We start from the raw sequence: 22,851 nt of genomic DNA on the forward strand, positions 1-22,851 counted from the left end.
CACACTCCTTCTCACACACGCACACACCCACACATACACCCACGCCTGTCTGCACCCAGGACCTGCAGGTGGATGAGTTGTTCTGAGCTCCTCACAAATGGGTGTAGACTTGGCCTTGAGAAGGAGGTGGTGGGAAGCCACATGGTCCTCCCCTGGGGAAACTACCTTAAAGGGGAAGGATGATAGAGACTTTTGCTTTCTCTGTTGGTTTTGGAAAAGCTTCCAGAAGGTCACTGGGGAAATGGCTGGAGTACACCCGAGGGAAGTGGGTTGGTGATGTAGCCTGCATGCCCCTGTGAGGGTCACGGTGAGCTGGAGGCACCTGGGTGTAGAGCCTGAGGAGCCAAGGGGTCGGGGGCTGGGGCAGAGCACGGTGGACAGGCAGCAAGGCTCAGGTGAAGCCCAAAGGTAAGGTGTCTGTGTTAGCTTTGCTCCATCTCAGAGCAAGGCACATGCACAGGTCATCCCACTACGGCCCCATAGGAGTGGGACTCCAAGTGGCAGGGGAGAGCCATTTGGAATTTAGGGACACACGGTGTTGGCTCTTTCCAACCCCACTGCCCTTCGTGGGGCAGAATGTGCTGGGCTGTAGCGCATGGGCCCCCGGATCGCAGCTTCTTGTCTTCCAGCGCCGGTGGGGCGTGCTGTGTTCTTCTCAGTGTCCCTGTTCGCCGATGCTCCGTCTTTCTCAACCTCTCTTTTACCCCGAGGTCTCAGCTGGTGTCCACTCTGACGGAAGCGACCCCGGCCTCCTGCCCAGATGCACACTGCGGCCTGCGCCCTGACCCGACGTGGCTTAAACGTGTTCTGTGTCCCTTAGAACCCTCTCTGGTTTTCTCACTTTTGTTTTGTTCTGTTTTTTGCATGTGCAGTTTTGTAAAGCACACTCGAGGTGCTGTATCTCACAGCTCATCTGTCTCCAGCGTAAACTCACCGTGAGTTGCTCTGCTACCACTTCCATCTGTGGCTTCATGGCAGCTCGTGCGAACACCTCCCTCCACTCCTAACTGCTTTTCCACCTCAAATCACTTGCTTCAGGGGCAGCTCCAAGAAAGCCTTCTGCAGCTGACGGGGGACGGTGGGCATGCTTCCTGACGTTCCCAAGTCCTGCTCGCGGGCGTCACTCTCTGAGCTCAGCCCCCCTCCTCTCCCTCCTGGCCCTCTTGTCTGCCGTCTGTCCACGTGCCGTGTCTCTGGTGTCTTGAGCACATATGCCACTGGGCGCCAGTGGGCGCTGTCTCCTTGGGGTTCCCATGAGCTACAGTGTTCAGTAGGACTCACTGAGGACATTCATGGGGTCCATCCCTTTTAGACTCGGAGGGATGTATCTGTGACCCTTAGGGAGTTGTCCTAGCAAGAGCAGAGCTGCCGTCTCGTGTTAGAGCAGCCAGAGCCTGAGGTAGACCCACAGAAACCCAGTGTGTCCCTCTTGGAGGTGACGTCAGTCTGACAGGGGAAGTGGTCCTGGGGTGCTTGCCTCCAGGGGCTTCCTCTCAAAGGCGAGACCAACGCGGCAGGTGAGACAAGTCCCCGGAGCAGCTGGGTGTGCTCGGTGCACCTGGATGGGGGAAGCCAGGTGCCCTTTCTGGGTGCTACCTGCTCCCTACTCAGCCAGCACAGACCTAAGCTGGGCTTGCTCACAAGCACTTGGAGCTGCTGGCTGTTGTTGGATCCTGGAGGACTGATTCACGGGCTGGAGTAAGATGTGGATGTGGGTACTGATGGTGTCATAGTGAGGGCTGCTTCCCGTATGAGTAGCTACGGGTAACTGGCTCTTTCAGCCCAGAGCCCTCAAAGCTGGGCCGTGCCACTGAGGCTCCTTTTTGGGCCCTGCAGGTATCCACAGTGCCTGGGTTGGGTGTGGTTGAATAGGGCTATACCAGCAAGCTGGGGTCAAGACATTGTGGGGGCGGCATCCCCGTGTGACTCCTAAAAGAGTCTTTTTAAAGAAGGACTTTGTCTGCATTATTGTCACGGTGTGTCAGATGGTGGCCTGGCCCTCACTCTCGTGTTCTTGCTGCTTGTGAACTCAGTGGAGAGGTGCAGAGTGAGAGACTAGGGGTGGCCACACCACTTTATGTGCCAGACAGAGCAAGGACAGAACAGCGACCAGGTGGGTGCAGGCCGACTCGGACACCCACAGGAAGGGGGAGCCTGGAGCACGGACCCAGAGACGTACCCAGAGAGGAAGCCAGGACATTGAGGGGTGGGTGGGTGCAGACAGTTTCAGGTGGCATTAGGGCCCAGAGAGGCAGAGAGACCCAGCAGGAGCGGGGCCAGGTGGGGCCTAGAGGGGCCACATGACCCAGCTACTCAGTGTCTTGCTCCCCTGGGAAGTTCTGAGGGGAGTCTGCCAGCCCTGTGGCACCCTCTACTTTAGTGGACAAGTCACCTCTTTGTGAAGCTTAGCTAGTCCGTGGGAGAGAAGGAGCTGCAGCTGGGGTCAGGCCAGGTTGAGGGCAGAGCCATGTCATCAGGAGGCCATCCTCACCTGAGCTCCCAGTCACCACATTGTCCCCACCATCTTTATTGCCTGTCTGCTCTGACAGAGAACTGCCCCCCAGGTCTTAGGTGGCTTCTAACACTAACCCTCCTGACCAAAGGTGCTGAGTCCAGGTATGTGTCAGGCTGCTGGACTGGCTGTCAGCCCTCAGGGGCTCCGATCATCCATTTCACATGGTTCAGCATTGTTCAGAGTTGGGCCCTTTGTTTTGGTGCCAGGCTGGGATGGGTGGGTCCCCGGGGCTTCAGGTTGAAGTCAAAGACACAGAAGGTGGTGGGTCTGTTGCAAGGTGTCCCCAGGAGCAGGGAAGCACAGGTTTGATGTATCAGAGGACACAGGTCAGGGCCTGGCGTGGCAGTTGAAGGTGTCGGTTAGCAGATGGCCAGAGAGGCCGACACTTGTCCCCCATGCGTTGCCCTGCCTGCCTACCATACGGGCTCCCACGTGAAGGACAGACATCGTGCTCTTCTGCTTTCATACTTTTGAGGCACTGCCCTGGAAATGGCTCCTCACACTGGAGCCTGGACATCCCCTCCAAAGGGGCAGGATTCGGCATCACACAGCTTGTGCAGGCCAACTGGAGGGACTGGGCCTTTCCCACACTGGGCCATCTCTGTCTGTGCAGGTCAGCATGGTGCCCAGTGGCCCAGGGCCCTGATGCTGGTGGCCTATCCAGCCTGGACCCTGGTCTGGGGCCCCTCAGGCTGTGACTCTGCTGTCAGTGCAGTTGGGGTCTGGCCAAGGCCTCACCTCTTAGGATACCTTTTTTCCGTTTTGCCTTTTCCTGCGTCTGATCCTGGCTCCGTCAGTGACTTGCTATGGGGCCCTCTATGAGTCACGCCTTCTAGGTTCAGTGTCTTCATCTGTGAAATAGGGACAAGAGATAGTTGTGAGGATTGGATGAGATGGGCATTGCAGCCCACAGTACAGTGTGGCTCTGAACAATACAGATGCCACCACCACCACCATGGTGGGTGCAGAAACCTCCAGAGGCTGAAGGACGAGACTCTGGCCTCAGATGAGGTTTCTGCTTGACCAAGGTGGGACTGGGGTCACCTACTCTGGAGGCCTTATTCAGCACAGATTCCAGAATGCAAAGGGCTTCTCATGTACCCTGGGCTGTGGAGCCCCACATGTGACCATGTGGGTGAGGCTGGAGGGTGGTCAAACCTTTGGTAGCCTGTGAGTGAGGGCTGAGACTGGAGCACAGGCCACTCCTGGTGCTGGAGGGCTCCTCTCTGCCCTGGCGGATGGAAGGGGCTCCTCGTGGAGCCAGGAGAGTGGAGGGCATTGAGGACCACAGGAGGCAGCATCTGTAGCCCTAGACCTAACTGCTGGGCTCCTGGGAGCAAGTGGTCACTGAGCCGAGTGACAGCTGCCCGGGTGGGGCTGGCCACCTTAGGGAGCAGTCACAGCTTACCCTTTGCCCCTGATAGGGCCCACTGCCCCTGGCCCCTTGCTCCCTAGGCTACTGTCTACCCCATTCCTGAGGACCTGCCTCTTCTCAGGGTCTCTCACAAACACCCCTGTCTCCTCCTGGCCAGTGGCTGTTTTTCTAGAAGTGGAGATGGAGAAGTCCCTCCCTGGGTAGCTCTGCTCTATGCTGCAGCAAGGCCGGCACCCCAGGGTTGCCGCAGGGGCCTCCCTGCCTCCTGCCTCTTCCTCAGTCCTGCCCCATTTGGATGCTGTCCCCCTCCTCTCCCCATGATGGTCTTCCTGGCCAGCAGCCCACCTGCCCTGGAAGCCTGTTTGCCACCTCATGCTGGTGCCTGTCATTCCCACTGCCCTGCATCCCTTGGCCAAGAGCCCCCGTACACCTGCTCAAGGGTGGCCTTGAGCCCCCCACCCCCCACCCCGAGGTTGCTGCTGTCACAATCTATGGGATCATGATGGGGTGGGGGCAGTGCTGGATTCTTGTTACCCTGGGTATCCCCTACTTGTTCTGCACCGGCTGCCAGGGGTCTTGAGGGCTCCTGACACCTGTCCTCCCTCCCTCTCCTCCCTACGCCCACTCTGCCATCCCTCCATCGCTGCGTCCATCTGTGGCTTCCCCTGTGAGGCAGAGAGGTCGGAGGGCGGCGCAGGGGGCGGCCGCTCACCTCCCGTCTCCCCACAGCAGGCCGCAGAACTCGGCCAAGGCGCGCTCGGTGTGGGAGCAGCGGGCCAGCCAGCTGCGGCTGCGGAACCTGCGGGCCAGCTGCGAGGCGCTGTACAGCGAGATGGACCCCGAGGAGAGGCTGCGCTACGCCACCACGCGCCACCTGCGGCCAGACATGAAGACGCACCTGGACCGGCCGCTCGTGGTGGAGCTAGGCCGCGACGGGCCGCGGGTCCCCGCGGGAGGCAAGGCCCGGCCAGAGGGCACGGAGGCGGCCGAGGGCGCGGACCCGCCGCGCAGGCACCACCGGCACCGCGACAAGGTCCCGGCCCCGGTCCCTGCCCCGGCGGCAGCGGGGGAGCAGGACAGGGGGGACGCCCCGAAGGCCGAGGGCGGGGAGCCCGGGGCCCGGGAAGAGCGGCCGCGGCCGCACCGCAGCCGCAGCAAGGAGGCCCGGAGTGAGCGTGGCCGCGGCCCGGGTCCCGAGGGCGGCCGGCGCCACCACCGGCGCGGCTCCCCGGAGGAGGCGGCCGAGCGGGAGCCCCGGCGCCACCGCGCCCACCGGCACGCGCCCGACCAGGGCAAGGAAGGCAGCGCGGCTGGGGCCAAGGGCGAGCGGCGAGCGCGCCACCGCGGCGGCCCCCGGGCCGGCCCCAGGGAGGCCGGGAGCGGGGAGGAGCCGGCGCGTCGGCACCGGGCCCGGCACAAGGCGCTGCCCACGCACGAGGATGCAGAAAAGGAGGCAGCGGAGAAGGAGGGCGAGGTCGAGGACCGGGACAGGGAGAAGGAGCTCCGGAACCACCAGCCCAAGTGAGGAAGTGCGCATGCGGATGGTGGATGGAGCTGCTGGCCAGAGAGGGGGCAGGGTCCAAAGGGGTGGGGGTGCAGCGGCCTCTGTTCGGGCTGGTCCCCCCGCCTTCTGTCTCCATTTCACTCTGCGGTGGTGACAATTCTGCCTTGTTGGGATGACATGGAGAATGCTTAAAACTGTGTGGGGGGCAGGATATGCTCAGTGAACGTCAGCCATTATTCTAAGGCACCGGGGCGGGAAAGAGGGCATGGGGGAGGGAAATTGTTGGGACTGGTTTGGGACATGTTGGCGTGGGAAGAGCGTAGTGGGGCAGGGAAAAGAGAAAATTGGAGAGAGCCTGAGGGAGGCCTGAGGAGGCCACTGGGCCGAATGGTAGAAGGGAGTAGGGGCAGGCTGGGTGGCCGCGACACAGGGGGCCTCCTACCCTTCCACAGCAGCCCCGTCCAGCTTGTTTCTAGTTGGGCCAGGATCTGACTCTGACTCAGTGAGAAACCTGGGGTAACAGGAGCCCCCAGGCTAAGGCCAGCAGCCTCCCAGAACTCCTGCACCTGGAGGGGACCGCTCAGGACCAGCCCAGTGCAGGCACTGTCTGTGCAGAGCTCCGTGCTGGGCCTTTTGGTCTGCTGGGGCTCTAGGTGGAGTAGCTTAGGGAAACATCCTCTTACAGGCTTCTTCATTCTGCAAACAGTTCCTTTCTATACATATTGTGATGCCAGCCATGCCTGGTCTGTGCCAGGGACAGACATGTGAGTCAGCGCCATTTTACCTTTCAGACCTGAAAACACAGAAATGTGCAAAGGGATAAAAACCGTATGAAATGCCAGAGTAGCAGAGGAAGTAATCAGGGATTTATTTGTTCTGGATAGGGGCATAAGGAGCTGGATTTTGCAGGCTGAATAGCAGTTTGGGGCTGCATCTGACTCTGATGTGCATTCTTGGTTGCAGGGAACCACACTGTGAGCTGGAGGCCAGTGGGATAGTGGGTGTGGGCCCTGTGCATGCATTGCCCAGCACGTGTCTACAGAAGGTGGAGGGGCAGCCAGAGGATGCAGATAATCAGCGGAATGTCACGCGGATGGGCAGTCAACCCTCGGACCTGAGTGCTACAGTGCATATCCCAGTGACGCTGACCGGCCCTCCTGGGGAGACCACGGCTGTTCCCAGTGAGTATCTCCCTGTATCAGCGGGGCAGGGCCCACCTTGTGTGGGCCCAGTTTGCTCTCCCCCACCCCGTCCATGATAGCTGCTTGGGGACAGAGCACGCCTGTGTGAACTGTGCCACCAACTGGAGAGGAAGTCCTTTGTGGTCAGCATCTGTGCCTTGATATCTCTGTTTTCCAGTGGCCCAGAGGAGCCTGTTACTATTATGTGTCATTTAAGCTCTATTCTCCTCTCTTCCAAAAACATTTGCAAGTTACCAGCTCAGTGCCAGGCATGGTGTTAGAGTGCTGGGGACAGTAGGAGGGAGCAGGACCAGAGCTGCCCTTGGGGGGCTAATAGTCTCATCAGGAAGACAGACCTCATGGGGCGCCTGGGTGGCACAGCGGTTAAGCGCCTGCCTTCGGCTCAGGGCGTGATCCCGGCGTTATGGGATCGAGCCCCACATCAGGCTCTTCCACTATGAGCCTGCTTCTTCCTCTCCCACTCCTCCTGCTTGTGTTCCCTCTCTTGCTGGCTGTCTCTATCTCTGTCGAATAAATAAATAAAAATCTTTAAATAAAAAAAAAAAAAAAAAAAAAAGGAAGACAGACCTCAGGACGGTCATGACTTTTCACAGTTACATGAAAGCTGCTACGGACCATGGCCCCAGACTTGATGGGGGCTGACAACTAGTCGGTGGTCTTCCCATGACTTACGTGCCCTATCATCCCTGCTCTGAGGTCCCCAGAGATCTTTGCCTGAGCCCTTTTCTTCTTCCCCTCAGTCACTCACTCACACATTCGAGAGGTCCTGACCATGTGCAGGCACTGAGGGTACAGGGTGAACCAGATGCTGTTCCTGTCTGCAGATCACTCCATCTAGTAGGGAGAGACCTGTAGGGATCAAATGCAGTCCCCTCACACTGTGTGTAGAAGGTGCACAGATGTCTTGTGAGCACCAAAGATAGAGGAAGCATTGCAGGCGGAGAAGGAGAGGCCACAGAAGCAGAGCTGACATACAAGGCCAGATGAGGATTTAGGTCTTGACCACAACATGCCTGCTTGCTTTTGCAGATGTGTCCACACACATAGGCATGTGCGTACACCCCTTATCTCTTGTGTAGGTGCTTTCATCTGGGGCCTGTGAACCAGTGTACAATGCCAGGGGTAGCAATGGGAGGTGGCCGGCTCTGGCTGCTTAGGCTCCCCTCCTCTTTGCTTCCTTGGGAGGAAGCTTTCCCTCGCCCATTCTCTTTTTTCACCTCTCATGGGTACTGATGGGTCTGTCTTCCCAGACTCCTGGAAAGCAACCCCCTGGTCTGATTCTCTCTGGCGAAGCTTGAGGATGAGCCCAGGGTTTCCACCTGGATTTTGTCCATGAGTCAGGCGCAGCCCTTCTTCCCCAACTCCTGGCAGCCACTGATCTTTTTACTGTTTCTGTAGTTCTGCCTTTTCCAGAATGTCATATAGTTGTAATCATACAGTGTGTAGCCTGATTCTTTCACTTACCAAGACGCATTTAAGGTTCCTCCATGTCTTTTCATGGCTTGATGGCTCATTTCTTTTTAGCACTGAATAGTATTCCGTTGTCTGGATCGCCCACAGTTTATCTATCCACCTATTGAAGGACATCTTCTAAATTTTGGCAATTACGATTAAAGCTATTATAAGCATCTATGTTCAGGATTTTGTATAGACATACATTTTAAACTTATTTGTGCAAATAGCTAAGAGCATGACTATTGGATTGTAAGGTGAGATTGTGTTTGGTTTTGTAAAGAATTGGCAAACATTCTAACAAAGTGGCTGTATCATTTTGTATTCCCACCAGCGATGAATGAGAGACCCTGGTGTTCCACACCCTCTCCAACATCTGGTGTTGTCAGTGTTTTGTATTTTTGCCATTCTAATAAGTATGTAATGGGATTTCATTGTTCTGTTTTGCAATTCCCTAATGACATATGATGGTGAGCATCTTTTAATATGCTTATTTGCCATCTGTATTTCTTATTTGGTGAGATACCTGTTCATGTCATTTTGCTGACTTTTTTATTTTCTTATTTGAAAAAAATCTGATACCTAATTTTTTAAAGAGCAGTTTAGGGTTCAAAATGAAACAGAGAGGAAGGTACAGAGTGTTCCCATTACTCTGTGCCCCCACACATACATAGCCTCCCTACTGTCAACATTCCCCACCAGATGGTGCATATGTGACCAAGGATGAACCTACACTGACACATCATAATCACCCGAAGTCGACAGTTTACTTCAGGGCTCACTCTTGGTGTTGTACCTTCTATGGGTTTGGACAAACGTACAATGACATATGCCATCATTATAATATGATACCGAGTATTTGCACTGCTGTAATAATTCTCTGTGCTCTGCCTATCCATCCCTCCCCCTCCCCAACCTTTAACAACCACAGATCTCTTTACTGACCATTGTTTTGCCTTATTCAGAATGCAGTATATTTAGAATCATACAGTACATAGCCTTTTTAGATTGGTTTCTTTCACTTCCCAATATATATTTAAGGTTCTTCCATGTCTTTTCATGGCTTGAAAGCTCATTTCTTTTTGGCACTGAATAATATTTCCATTGTCTGGGTGTTCCACAGTTTACCCATTCATCTACTGGAGAACATCTTGGAGGCTTCTAAATTTTGGCAATTATGAATAAAGCTGTCATAAACATCTGTGTGCAAGATTTTGTGTGAACTTGCTTTTAGCTTCTTTGGGTAAATACCAAGGAGAGTAATGGCTGGATCATATGGCAAGAGTATGTTTAGTTTTGTAAGAAACCACTGAACTGTCTCTACCATTTTGCATTTCCACTAGTAACGTATGAGAGTTCCCATTACTCCACATCCTTGCCAGCACTTGGTATTGTCAGTGTTCCAGATTTTGGCCATTCTGTAAGTGTGCAGTGGTATCAAATTGTTTTAATATGCATTTCCCTAATGATGTGTGATGTGGAACATTGTTTTATATACTTACTTGCAATCTGCCTTATCTTCTTTGGTAAGGTGTCTGTTAAGATCTCCAGCCCATTTTTTAATTAGGTTGTTTTCTTATTCTCGATTTTTAAGAGTTCATTGTAAATTTTAGATAACAGTTTTTTTTATCAGATGTGTTTTTTGCAGATTTTTTTCTTGCACCTGTGGCTCATCTAATTGTTCTCTTGACATTGTCTTTCACAGAGCAGAATTTCTTAATTTTAGTGAAGTCCAGCTGACCCCTTATTTCTTTCATGGATCGTATCTTTGGTGTGGAATCTAAAACAGATCATCGTAAACAAGGTCATCTAGGGTTTCTCCTGTGTCATCCCCTAGGAGTTTTATAGTTCTGCATTTCACATTTATGCCTAGGAGCCATTTTGACTTCACTTCTGTGAAGGATGTAATGTCTGTGTCCATATTCATTTTCACATGTGGACATCCAGTTTTTCTAGCATCAGTTGTTGAAGAGATGATCTTTGCCCCACTGATTATCTTTGCTTCTTTATCAATGATCAGTTGACTATATTTCTGGGGTCTATTTCTGGGGTCTATTTCTGAGCTTTCTGTTCTGTTATTCTATGTGTTTGTTCTTTCACTGATACGATACTGTCTTGATCACTGTAACTTTATAGTGAGTCTTAAAGTTGGGTGGCATTGGTCCTCTAACTTTGTTCTTTTCCTTCTATATTGAAGTGTTGGCTGTTCTGGGTCTTTTGCTTCTCCATATAAACTTTAGAATCATTTTGCTAATATCCATAAAATAACTTGATGAGATTTTGATTGGGATTGCATTTAATCTCTAGGTCAAGTTGGGAAGAACTGGCACCTTGACAGTATTGACTCTTCCTGTTTATGAACATGGAACACTTCTTCGTTTAGCTCTTTGATTTCATTCCTCAGAGTTTCAGTTTTTCATATGTAGGTCCTGTAGATATTTTGTTAGATTTATACTTAAGAATTTCATTTTGGGAGGAGTAAATATAAATGATACTGTGCTTTTATTTATTTTTATTTTTTTATTTTTTTTACAGTTGCTGAAAAGTTTTTTATACCTTTTTTTTTTTTAATGATTTTTTATTATATTATGTTAGTCACCATACAGTACATCCCCGGTTTCCGATGTAAGGCTCGATGATTCATTAGTTGTGTATAACACCCAGTGCACCATGCAATACGTGCCCTCCTTACTACCCATCACCGGTCTATCCCATTCCCCCACCCCCCTCCCCTCTGAAGTCCTCAGTTTGTTTCTCATAGTCCATAGTCTCTCATGTTTCATTCCCCCTTCTGATTACCCCCCCTTTCTTTATCCCTTTCTTCCCCTACCGATCATCCTAGTTCTTATGTTCCATAGATGAGAGAAATCATATGATAGTTGTCTTTCTCTGCTTGACTTATTTCACTTAGCATTATCTCCTCCAGTGCTGTCCATGTTGTAGCAAATGTTGAGAACTCGTTCTTTCTGATAGCTGAGTAATATTCCATCGTATATATGGACCACAGCTTCTTAATCCAGTCATCTGTTGAAGGGCATCTCGGCTCCTTCCACAATTTAGCTATTGTGGACATTGCTGCTATGAACATTGGGGTGCATATGGCCCTTCTCTTCACTACGTCTGTATCTTTGGGGTAAATACCCAGTAGTGCAATGGCTGGATCATAGGGTAGCTCAATTTTTAACTTTTTAAGGGACCTCCACACTGTTTTCCAGAGTGGCTGTACCAACTTGCATTCCCACCAACAATGTAAGAGGGATCCCCTTTCTCCACATCCTCTCCAACAATTGTTGTTTCTTGCCTTGTCTATTTTTGCCATTCTAACTGGCGTAAGGTGGTATCTCAGTGTGGTTTTGATTTGAATTTCCTTGATGGCTAATGATTTTGAACATTTTTTCATGTGTCTGTTAGCCATTTGTATGTCTTCATTGGAAAAGTGTCTGTTCATATCTTCTGCCCATTTTTTGATTTGTTTATTTGTTTCTCGTGTATTGAGTTTGAGAAGTTCTTTGTAGATCTTGGATACCAGTCCTTTATCTGTAGTGTCATTTGCAAATATCTTCTCCCATTCCGTGGGCTGCCTCTTAGTTTTTCTGACTGTTTCCTTGGATGTGCAGAAACTTTTAATCTTGATGAAGTCCCATAAATTCATTTTATCTTTTGTTTCTCTTGCCTTTGGGGATGTGTCATGAAAAAGGTTGCTTTGGCCGATGTCGTAGAGGTTGTTGCCTATGTTCTCCTCTAGAATTTTGATGGATTCCTGTCTCACATCGAGGTCTTTCATCCATTTGGAGTTTATTTTTGTGTATGGTGTGAGATAGTGGTCAAGTTTCATTCTCTTGCATGTAGCTGTCCAATTTTCCCAGCACCATTTATTGAAGAGACTGTCTTTTTCCCACCGGATGTTTTTCCCTGCTTTATCAAATATTAGTTGCCCGAAGAGCCGAGGGTCCATTTCTGGGTTCTCTATTCTGTTCCATTGGTCTATGTGTCTGTTTTTGTGCCAGTACCATGCTGTCTTTGTGATCACAGCTTTGTAGTACAGCTCGAAATCCAGCATTGTGATGCCCCCAGCTTTGTTTTTCCTTTTCAACAGTTCCTTGGAGATTCGGGGCCTTTTCTGTTTCCATACAAAATTAAGGACTGTTTGTTCCAGTTCTTTGAAAAATGTCCTTGGTATTTTGATCGGGATAGCATTGAAAGTGTAGATTGCTCTGGGTAGCATGGACATTTTAACTATGTTAATTCTTCCGATCCATGAGCATGGAATATCTTTCCATCTTTTTATGTCTTCCTCAATGTCTTTCAAGAGTGATTTATAGTTTCTAGAATATAGGTCCTTTACGTCTCTGGTTAAGTTAATTCCAAGGTAACGTATGGTTTTTGGTGCTATTGTAAATGGGATGGATTCCCTAATTTCTCTTTCTTCGGTCTCGTTATTCGTGTATAGAAATGCAACTGATTTCTGAGCATTTATTTTGTATCCTGCCACGTTACTGAATTGCTCTATAACTTCTAATAGTTTGGGAGTGGCTTCTTTTGGGTTTTCCATATAGAGTATCATGTCATCTGCAAAGAGAGACATTTTGACTTCTTCTTTGCCAATTTGAATACCTTTGATCCCTTTTTGTCGTCTGATTGCTGTTGCAAGGACTTCTAGTACTATGTTGAATAATCGTGGCGAGAGTGGGCATCCTTGTCGAGTTCCTGATCTTAAGGGAAAGGCTTCCAGCTTTTCCCCATTGAGAATAATATTTGCAGTAGGCTTTTCATAGATGGCTTTTATGAGATTGAGAAATGTACCTTCTATTCCTACACTCTGAAGGGTTTTAATCAGGAAAGGATGCTGTATTTTGTCGAATGCTTTTTCGGCATCGATTGAGAGGATCATATGGTTCCTGAGTCTTTTCTTGTTGATATGATGAATCACGCTGATTGATTTGCGAATATTGAACCACGCTTGCATCCCAGGTATGAATCCCACCTGATCGTGATGGATAATCCTTTTAATGTACTGTTGGATTCTATTAGCAAGTATCTTGTTGAGGATTTTGGCGTCCATATTCATTAGGGAAATCGGTCTGTAATTCTCCTTTTTGATGGGGTCTTTGCCTGGTTTGGGGATCAAGGTAATATTGGCCTCATAGAATGAGTTTGGTAGCTTTCCTTCTGTTTCTATTTTTTGAAATAGCTTTAGGAGAATAGGTATTATTTCTCCTTTGAATGTTTGGTAGAATTCCCCAGGAAAACCGTCCGGGCCTGGAGTTTTGTTATTTGGAAGGTTGTTTATCACTGACTCAATTTCTTCATAATTAATTGGCCTGTTTAAGGAATCAATTTCTTCCGGTTTCAATCTTGGTAGTTTATAGGTTTCCAGGAAGGATTCCATCTCTTCCAGATTGCTTAGTTTATTGGCATATAGCTGTTGATAAAAATTTCTAATAATCCTTCCGATTTCAATGGTGCTCGTCGTGACCTCTCCTTTTTCATTCATAATTTTAATAATCTGGGTCCTTTCTCTTTTCTTTTGGATAAGTCTTGCCAGTGGTCTGTCAATTTTATTGATTCTCTCAAAGAACCAGCTTCTAGTCCTGTTGATCTGCTCTATTGTACTTCTGGTTTCTGCTTGATTGATTTCTGCTCTAATCTTGGTCAACTGCTTCCTCGTGAGTGGATTAGGCCTGTCCCTCTGTTGCTGTTCCAGCTTCTTGAGGTGAGAATATAAAAACTGCATTTTAGATTTTTCTATTCTTTTGAGTGAGGCTTGGATGGCTATGTATTTCCCCCTTAGGACTGCCTTTGCAGTATCCCATAGGTTTTGGACTGTTGTATTTTCATTCTCATTGGTCTCCATAAATTGTTTAATTTGATTTTTGATTTCCTGGTTTATCGAGTCATTCCTGAGCAGGATGGTTCTTAGTCTCCAAGTGTTTGAGTTTCTTCCAAATTTTTCCTTGTGGTTGAGTTCCAATTTCAGAGCGTTGTGGTCTGAGAATATGCAGGGGATAATTTCAATCTTTTGGTATCGGTTGAGACCTGTTTTGTGTCCCAGAACATGGTCTATTCTTGAGAATGTTCCATGGGCATTAGAATAGAATGAGTATTCTTTGGTTCTGGGGTGTAGTGTTCTATATATATCTATGAGGTCCAACTCGTCGAGTATGGCATTCAAAGCCTTTGATTCTTTGCTTAGTTTTTGCCAGGGTGTTCTGTCTATTTCTGATAGTGGAGTGTTGAGGTCCCCTACTATTAATGTATTTTTATTTATATGTCTCTTTATTTTGGTTAAGAGTTGGCTTGTGTATCTTGCTGCTCCCCTGTTGGGGGCATATATATTTATAATTGTCATATCTACTTGTTGAATACTTCCCTTAAGAATAATATAGTGCCCTTCTGCATCTCTAACTATAGTCTGTAGTTTAAAATCCAATTTATCTGATATGAGAATTGCTACCCCAGCTTTCTTTTGAGGTCCATTTGCATGAAAGATGGTACTCCATCCCCTTACTCTCAGTCTGAATGCATCTTTGGGTTTGAAATGAGTCTCTTGTAGACAGCAAATGGATGGGTCATTTCTTTTTATCCAATCTGCAACCCTGTGGCGTTTTATGGGATGGTTCAAACCATTTACATTAAGGCTGATTACTGAGAGATATGATTTTAATGTTGCCATGTTGCCAGTAAAGTCTTTGTTTGTATTGGCTGTGACTTTCTGTTCTGTATCACTCTTGGGGCCTTTTTACTTTTATAGAACCCCCTGTAATATCTCCTGTAGGGCTGGTTTCGTGGTTACAAAATTGGTTAGTGACTGGCGATTCTGAAATGTCTTTATTTCTCCATCAATTCTGAATGACAGCCTTGCTGGATAAAGGATCCTTGGCTGCATGTTTTTCTCTGAAAGAGCTTTAAATATGCTCCCCCAACCCTTTCTCTCATTCCAGGTCTGTGTAGACAGGTCTGACGTAATTCTGATGCTTTTGCCTTGGTACGTGAGAAATTTCTTTGCCCTGGCCGCTTTCAATACTGTATCCTTGGATCTAATATTTGCGAAATGCACTATGACGTGACGTGGCGTAGGTTTGTCGTGGTTGAGCTTGGGAGGGGTCCTCTCTGCCTCTTGGACACGAATGTTTGTTTCCCTTGCTAGATTAGGGAAGTTTTCAGCTACAATTTGTTCAAATATCTCTTCTAGACCTCTGTTTTTCTCCACCCCCTCGGGGATGCCGATGATTCTAACATTGGATCGTTTCATTGAGTCAGTAATCTCCCGTAACCTACATTCGTGGGCGTGGATTTTTTTAAGACCATCTTCTATTTTCATTTTTTCCTCTATTAACCCATCCTCCAATTCACTAACCCGTTCCTCTGCTTCTGCGACCCTGGCCGTCAGAGCCTCTAGTTTTGCCTGCATTTGGCTCATAGAATTTTTAATTTCTGTCAGATTCGCTCTCATTTCTGTCCTTAGGGATTCTATATTCTCAGTAACCTTTTCGTTAATAGTTTTTTCAATTCTACTCATCATTTTGACCATCGTTACTCTGAATTCCATTTCTGATAATTTGGTTACATCCATATCCATTATTTCTGTGGCAGAGGCCACAGACTCACTGTCTTTTCTTTGCTGGGGGGGGCTTCTCCTTCTTGTCATTCTGATGAAGAGAGGTTGCGGGGTTTCCAGAGCCCAAATTATTGACTGGGTCCCAGGCCGTGCCCCTTGTTTTATAGGGATCTTAGGGATGTGGGCTTCTTCTTTAAAGATTTTATTTATTTATTTATGTGGCAGCCAACCAGTGAGAGAGGGAACAGAAGCAGGGGAGTGGGAGAGGAAGAAGCAGGCTCCCAGCGGAGGAGCCCGATGACGGACTCCTTTCCGGAACGCCGGGATCACGCCCTAAGCCGAAGGCAGGCGCTCAATGACTGCGCCACCCAGGCGCCCGGGTTGTGGGCTTCTTGATTTTTCAGCCTGCCTTCTGGGGGAGGGGCCTGCCGCGCCGATACTCAGGCAGCCCTGTTTGGGCGAGGGGGGATGGGGATGGGCACTCCCTGAGCCGGTATTTCCAGGCTTTTGTTCTCTGGCAGCTTTCCCTGGCGGTTTGCTGTGCCTCTTCTGAGAGTCAGAGCAGCAGCGGCCAAATTTCAGCCTCTGTCACAGAACAGAGGGATTGCGGCCCGTTCTCTACTAATGTTCTGGCCACTTTAACTCTGTTTCTGTTGGTGCTGCTCAACCCTGCAGTGTCCCGGGATGTGCGCCCCACACCCGGCGTCCCAGCCCTCACTTCCAGGGCCGGTGCGTCTCTGTCCTTTGTGTTTCTAATGCCGCCAGCCGCCAGCCGCCCCGCGCGCACTCCGGAAGCTCCCGGTCTCAGTCTAGATCCAGTGAGCGCACCGGGATTCCTGTGTTCCGCGAGATGCCTGGTGGCGCACGCACCCGGCTCACGTCTCAGTCTGCTGTTTTGTGGGTGCCGTCCGTGAGCCCCGCCCGCTCTCCCGTGCAAGTGGCTACCGCTTCCCGGCGCCCAAACATGGCGGCTCCCTCCCCCTTCCGTTTATCTTCCGATATCTGTGCACAGTTTCATGGCTCCCCGCTTCGTACCTCAATACTCAGCGCTGGAGATGTTCATTTGTAGAGATCCAGATGCGTCTTCCTGCGTCTCAGGCTGGTTCCGTGGTTGTTTAGGCTGGTCTGGTACCTATCCAGCTCGACTCGGGGGACCGGCTGAAAACGGTGTCTCCTACTCCTCCGCCATCTTAACTCCCAGCCCGATACTGTGCTTTTAATTCCAAATTTCATTTATTCATTGTTGATAAATAGGAAAGTAATTGACTTTTGTGTATCAACCTTGTATCCTGCAACCTTGCTAAAATCACTTCTAGTGCCAGGAGTTTTTTGTTGTTGTTGTTGATTCTTTCGGATTTTTTATATAGATATCATGTCATCTCCGAACAAAGACAGTTTTATGTCTTCCTTCCCAATCTGTATAAGTTTTATTTCCTTTTCTTGTCTTATTGCATTTAGCAAGGACTTCCAACATGATGTTGAAAGGAGTGGTGAGAGGTGACATCCTTGCCTTGTAGACCTGATCTTAGTGGGAAAACTTCAGGTTTCTCATCATTAAGTGTGAGGTGAGCTGTAGGTTTTTTGAAGATAGCCTATATCAAGTTGAGAAAGTTTCCCTCTAATCCTAGTTTATTGAGAGTTTTTATGATGAATGGGTGTTGAATTTTGTCAAATGCTTTTTTTGCATCTATCGATATGATCAAGTGACTTTTCTTTTTTAATCTGTTGATGTGATCATTAACTGATTTTCAAATGTTGGAAGAGCCTTGAATACCTTGGACAGATCCCACTTGGTTATGGTATATAATTCTTTTTATACTTCTTGGGATTTGATTTGCTAATATTTTTTAAAGAATTTTTGCATCTATGTTCATGAGAGATACGGGTCTATCGTTTTCTTTTTCTTGTAATGCCTTGTCTGGTTTGTCTGAGAATTCAACTCAGTTTTGATACTACCTACCAATAGATAGCATCAGGTTTCACAGTTTAAGGGTACAGTCCTATAAGACTGCTTCCCACGCTCCACTTCAGACACCAGTCAGAAACCCCAGGCTGTCAGCTGTGCTTCTGACCTATCAGTTAGAGATTGGAGGTTCCAACACCTCCCCCTGAAGTTCTTTAATTTGCTCACAGAACTCAGGGAAACACTTGTATTTACCAGTTTGTGAAAGGATATGATAAAGGATAGGAATCAGTAGCTGGATGAAGAGATATAGAGGTGAGGTCTGGGGAAAGAGTGTGGAGCTTCCCCCCCTCTTTTGGCATGCCACTCTTCCCAATCTCCACCTGTTCACCAACCCAGAGGCTCTCTGAACCCAGTCTTTGGGTTTTTATGGAGGCTTTGGTGCAGTCCTGAAATAGTCATGGCCATTGGCTGATTCATCCTCCAGCCTCTATTCCCTCCCTGGAAGTCAGGGTGGAGGCTGAACGTCTCAACCCTCTAATCGTGTGGTTAGTCCTCCTAGCAACCAGCTCCAATCCTTGGGCGGAGTCCAGAAGTCACCTTCATTAGTAAGAGGTTACCTATGCCACCTTTATGACTCTGAAGCGTTCTCAGGAACTGTGGATGAAGGCCAAATGCATACTGTGGTCATCTGAGTGACCAAATATGTATTTCTTATCAATCATTATATTGCATATTTTATTTTATTATTATTTTTTAAACCTAAATTCAATTAATTAACATATAATGTATTATTGGTTTCAGAAGCGTAGAGGTCAGTGATTCATCAGTCTTATGTAATTGCACATTTTAAAATGAGATGTGTTCTGTAGCTTTCTTATCCTATGTTCAAGTATCATAAGGTTTAGATGTGAATGCCATATAGTTCCCTTATGTTTAGCTTCATTAATCCATTAGTGAAAACTAAATGTAATGTTTCCATTTCCTATTATTTTAAATGGGAAAATTATAATGTACTATACAATTATAATGTATTAAAGTTGGTTGCACTCAAAATCTCCAATAAATTTTAAAAAAATATAACTGGGGCACTTGTGTGGCTCAGTCGGTTAAGTGTCTGACTCTTGATTTCGGCTAAGATCATGATCTCAGGTTGTGAGATCAAGCCCCGTGTCAGACTCCATGGTCAGCGGGGAGTCTGCTTGAGATTCTCTCCCTCTGCCCCGCCCCTTGCTTGTGCTTTCTTTAGCAATCTCTCTTCAAAAATAAATAAATAAATCTTTAAAAATATAACTAAAGCACAGTTAAACACTGAAAAGTAAAAACTATCATATTAGGACACAAAATGCTTAACACATTGTTCCCTGATCACCACAGTTAAAATAGCTGTTAGCAAGCAATTGCTTTGGACACTTCCTTTTTTTTTTAAAATTAATTAATTATTTTTTTAATGTTCCATGATTTATTACTTGCGTATAACACCCAGTGGACCATGCAATACGTGCCCTCCTTAATACCCATCGCCTCCTTTATTGAAGCTTATTGCACTTTTCAGAAACATCCACACATAATTCTTTAAACATTTTTTAAAATTTTCTTAAATATTTATTTATTTATTTACTTACTTATTTATGTATTTATATTTTCCCACACATAATTCTAATAGTCAACCAACTGAACTTGAAATCTTGGCTGAGCGTTTTTCCCTCATTTTTTTGGTTAAAAATGTTATATTTAGGAGCGCCTAAGTAGCTCAGTCGATTAAGTAGCGGACTCTTGATTTCTGCTCAGGTCAAGATCTCAAGAGTCCTGGGATTGAGCCCTGGGTCTGGCTCTGCACTCAGCAGGAAGTCGGCTTCCTCTCCCTCTGCCCCTCCTCCCCAGCTCTCTCTCTTTCTCTCTCAAATAAATCTTTAAAAAATGTTATATTGGGTTTGGGGGAAGTAAACATTTTTCCTAACAAATGTCATCCAAAAACACCCCAACAACATTGTAATGTGCGATGCATGTTTTCCTGAAGTGACGGTATTATAAAATTGAGGGCCACTCTGTGGGGAGAATGTACCCAAGGTGGCCTGTATGATACACCTCTTACTGATTCACAAAAAGAATTAGAACGTTTTCTTCTTCTCCTTTTCTGGGATAGTTTAAGTAGCATCAGGATTGCTTGGTCTTTAAAGATTTGGTAGAATTCCCTTGTGAAATCATCTGGCTCTGGTTTCTTTGGGAAGGACAATTCTTTGATAATGTCTCTATTCTGTATGGATATTGTTTAAACTTCTTATCTCCTGAGATCTGTTTGGTAAATTATAATTTCCTTGGAAATGATTATTTGATCTAGGTTTTCCAATTTACATATATATAGTTATGCAAATAAGTCACTTAAGTTTTTTAAAAAATTTCATGTTTTTTCCCTCCTTGTCGTTTTTTTTTATCCTGTGTATTTTATGTATTCCTCTTTTTTTCCTTGATTACATTAGTGATTTATATATTCTGTAGGTTTTCATAAAAAGAACCAGCATTTTATTTTATTTATTAGTTCTACTGTGGTTTTGATTTTTAACTTGTTACTTTCCAGTTTTATCTTTATTATTTCCCTCTTGCCTTTTTGTTTACTTTGTGGTTCCTTTACTGGCTTCCTCAGTTAGACTGAGTTTACTTACTTTATTCTTTAATTTTTGTTACATGATTATTTAAGGTTATGAATTTTCCTCTGATCACTAATTGTATTGTGTGCTATAGATTCTGACATTTGGTGTCGTGTCATTGTGGCTTGTACTTCCCCCAGGTGTTTGTAGATTCCTTGGGATTTTCTGCATAAAGAATCAGGTCATCTGCTAATGAACAGTTCATTTTTCACTTTCTGGGGTGTGTCTTTTATTCCCTTTTTCTCTCTCGTTGTGCTGTCAGCTTCCAGAACTGTATTGAACAGCACTGGTGAGAACTGATGTCCTTCTCTTGCTCCATCTTGTGGAAGGAGGGAACATGTAGTCTTTCAACGTGAAGTATGATGTTAGCTGTAGTTTTTAGTTTTGGGGTTTTTTTTGTGGGGGGTGTTGGTAGATGTTTTTACCAAGTTGAGGAAGTTCCCCTCTATTCCTTTTTCTTCTGAGAGTTTTTATATTCGATCAGTGCTAAATTTTGTCAAATGATTTTCTGCATCAGTTGATGGGATCATGCAGTTTTTCGTTTGTAATATGGTCGTTTATATTGATGGGTCTTCCAATATAAGTGAGCCTTGCATCCCTGGGATGAACTCTACTGGTCATTGTGTGCAGCTATTTCTATATATTGCTGAATTGTGCTTGTTACTATTTTGTTAAGGAGTTTTGCCTCTGTATTCATGAGGGATGTTGGTACTTTTCTTTCTTTCCTTTTTATTTTTTTGTGCTGTCTTTGGTTTTGGTATCATAATGGTACTAAATTCATGATTTGAATTGGAAGGTGTTTCTTCTTCTGTTTTTTGGAGGTGATTTTATAGAATTGGTGTTAATTGTCCTTTAGACGTTTGGTAGAATTTGCCAATGAAATATATCTTTTTGGAATTAAAAAATAGTCCTCAATAGTAATGAGGCTATGTTATCTATTTCATATTGGGTGAGTTGTAGTAGTTTGTGCTTTTGAAGGAATCAGTTAATTTCATTTACTTTGTCAAATGTGTGTGTGATTCTTTGTAGTACGTCTCTATTACCCTTTGATGTCTTTGTGATCTGTGTGACAGCCGTGTCTCATTCCTGAAATTGGTGATTTGTGCCTTCTCTCTCTCTGTTTTTTTTTTTTTTTTTTTGAGTCTTGCTAGAAGTTCGTTCATCTCACTGATCTTTTCAAAGAATCAGATTCTTGGGGCGCCTGGGTGGCTCAGCCGTTAGGCGTCTGCCTTTGGCTCAGGTCATGGTCCTAGGGTCCTGGGATCAAGCCCGCAAGGGGGGCTCCCTGCTCAGCGGGAAGCCTGCTTTTCCCTATCACACTCCCCCTGCTTATGTTCCCTCTCTTGCTGTCTCTCTCTGTCAAATAAATAAATAAAATCTTAAAAAAATAAAAAAGGAATCAGATTCTTTTTCATTTATTTTTTTTCTGTTGTTTTTCTTTCTTTTTTTTTTTTTTTAAAGATTTTATTTATTTATTCGACAGAGATAGAGACAGCCAGCGAGAGAGGGAACACAAGCAGGGGGAGTGGGAGAGGAAGAAGCAGGCTCATAGCGGAGGAGCCTGATGTGGGGCTCGATCCCATAACGCCAGGATCACACCCTGAGCCGAAGGCAGACACTTAACCGCTGTGCCACCCAGGCGCCCCTTCTGTTGTTTTTCTGTTTACAATTGCATTTTATTTCTGCTCTATTATTTTCTTCTTTCTGTTGCTTTGGGTTTATTTTGCCCTTTTTTGGTTTCTTGAGGTGGGAGCTTAAATTATTGATTTGAGGCTTTTCCTCTTTTCTAATGTAAACATTTAGTGCTATAAATTTTCTTTTTAGTACTACTTTATCTATGTCTTACAGATTTTGATATATTTTCATTTTCATTCAGTTCCATTTAAAAAATTTCCCTTGAGATTTCCTCTTTGATTCATGCATTATTTAGAAGTGTGTGGTTTAGTGTCCGAGTGTTTGGAGATTTTCCTATTATCTTTCTGTTACTTTTAGTTTGATTATTTTTGTGGTCATTGAACATACTTTGCATGTTTTTAATTCTTTTTAATTTGCTAAGGCTTGTTTTATGGCCCAGGATATGGCATCTCTTGATATATGTCCTGTGGGTCCTTGAAAAGAATGTGTGCGGCTGTTGCCCGGGGCGGGTGCTCTGCAGATGTAAGTTAGATCCTGTTGGTGGATGGTGCTGGGTTCTGTGCGCGTGCTGATCTTCTGTCCAGGTCTGTCAGTTGCTGGGAAAGGGGTGCTCAAGTCTCCAAGTACAAGTGTGGATTTGGCCGTGTCTTCTTTCCGTTTTAACGGCTTTGCTTCATGTATGTTACGTCACTGTTGAGTACGTACACATTTAGAATTGCTATCTTCTTGGAAGGCTGACTCTCTTATCATTGTGTAATGTGTCTTTCTGTACCTGATAATTGTCCTTGGTCTGATATCTACTTTATCTAATATGAATATACCTACTCCTACTTTATTTTGATGAATATTTGCATGGTATATCTTTTTCACCTTTTTCCTTTCAAACTAGCTATATGGTTATATTTTAAGTTAGTTTCTGATAGACAGCGTACGGGTGGGTCATGTTTTTAATCCAGTTCAGTTCTGTTTTTTATTTAGCATATTCAGACCATTTACATTTGATGTGATTGTATATGTTATAACAAGTCTGCTGTTGAATTTTTGTTTATTCTTTCTGTT

The 22,851-nt window shown here is 46.3% G+C and overlaps 1 protein-coding gene across 1 annotated transcript in view; it reads left to right on the forward strand.

Annotated features, from left to right (window-relative positions):
* The window catches only part of CACNA1B (calcium voltage-gated channel subunit alpha1 B), a 191,148-nt gene that overhangs the window by 91,845 nt on the left and 76,452 nt on the right, over positions 1–22,851 (forward strand). Inside the window, exons 19-20 of the mRNA XM_057313871.1 lie at positions 4,620–5,411; positions 6,358–6,575. Coding sequence (XP_057169854.1) covers positions 4,620–5,411; positions 6,358–6,575 — 1,010 coding nt within the window. The remainder of the gene's footprint in view (positions 1–4,619; positions 5,412–6,357; positions 6,576–22,851) is intronic.

The sequence above is a fragment of the Ursus arctos genome, unplaced genomic scaffold, assembly GCF_023065955.2.
Source record: "Ursus arctos isolate Adak ecotype North America unplaced genomic scaffold, UrsArc2.0 scaffold_18, whole genome shotgun sequence".
Classification (NCBI taxonomy): domain Eukaryota; kingdom Metazoa; phylum Chordata; class Mammalia; order Carnivora; family Ursidae; genus Ursus; species Ursus arctos.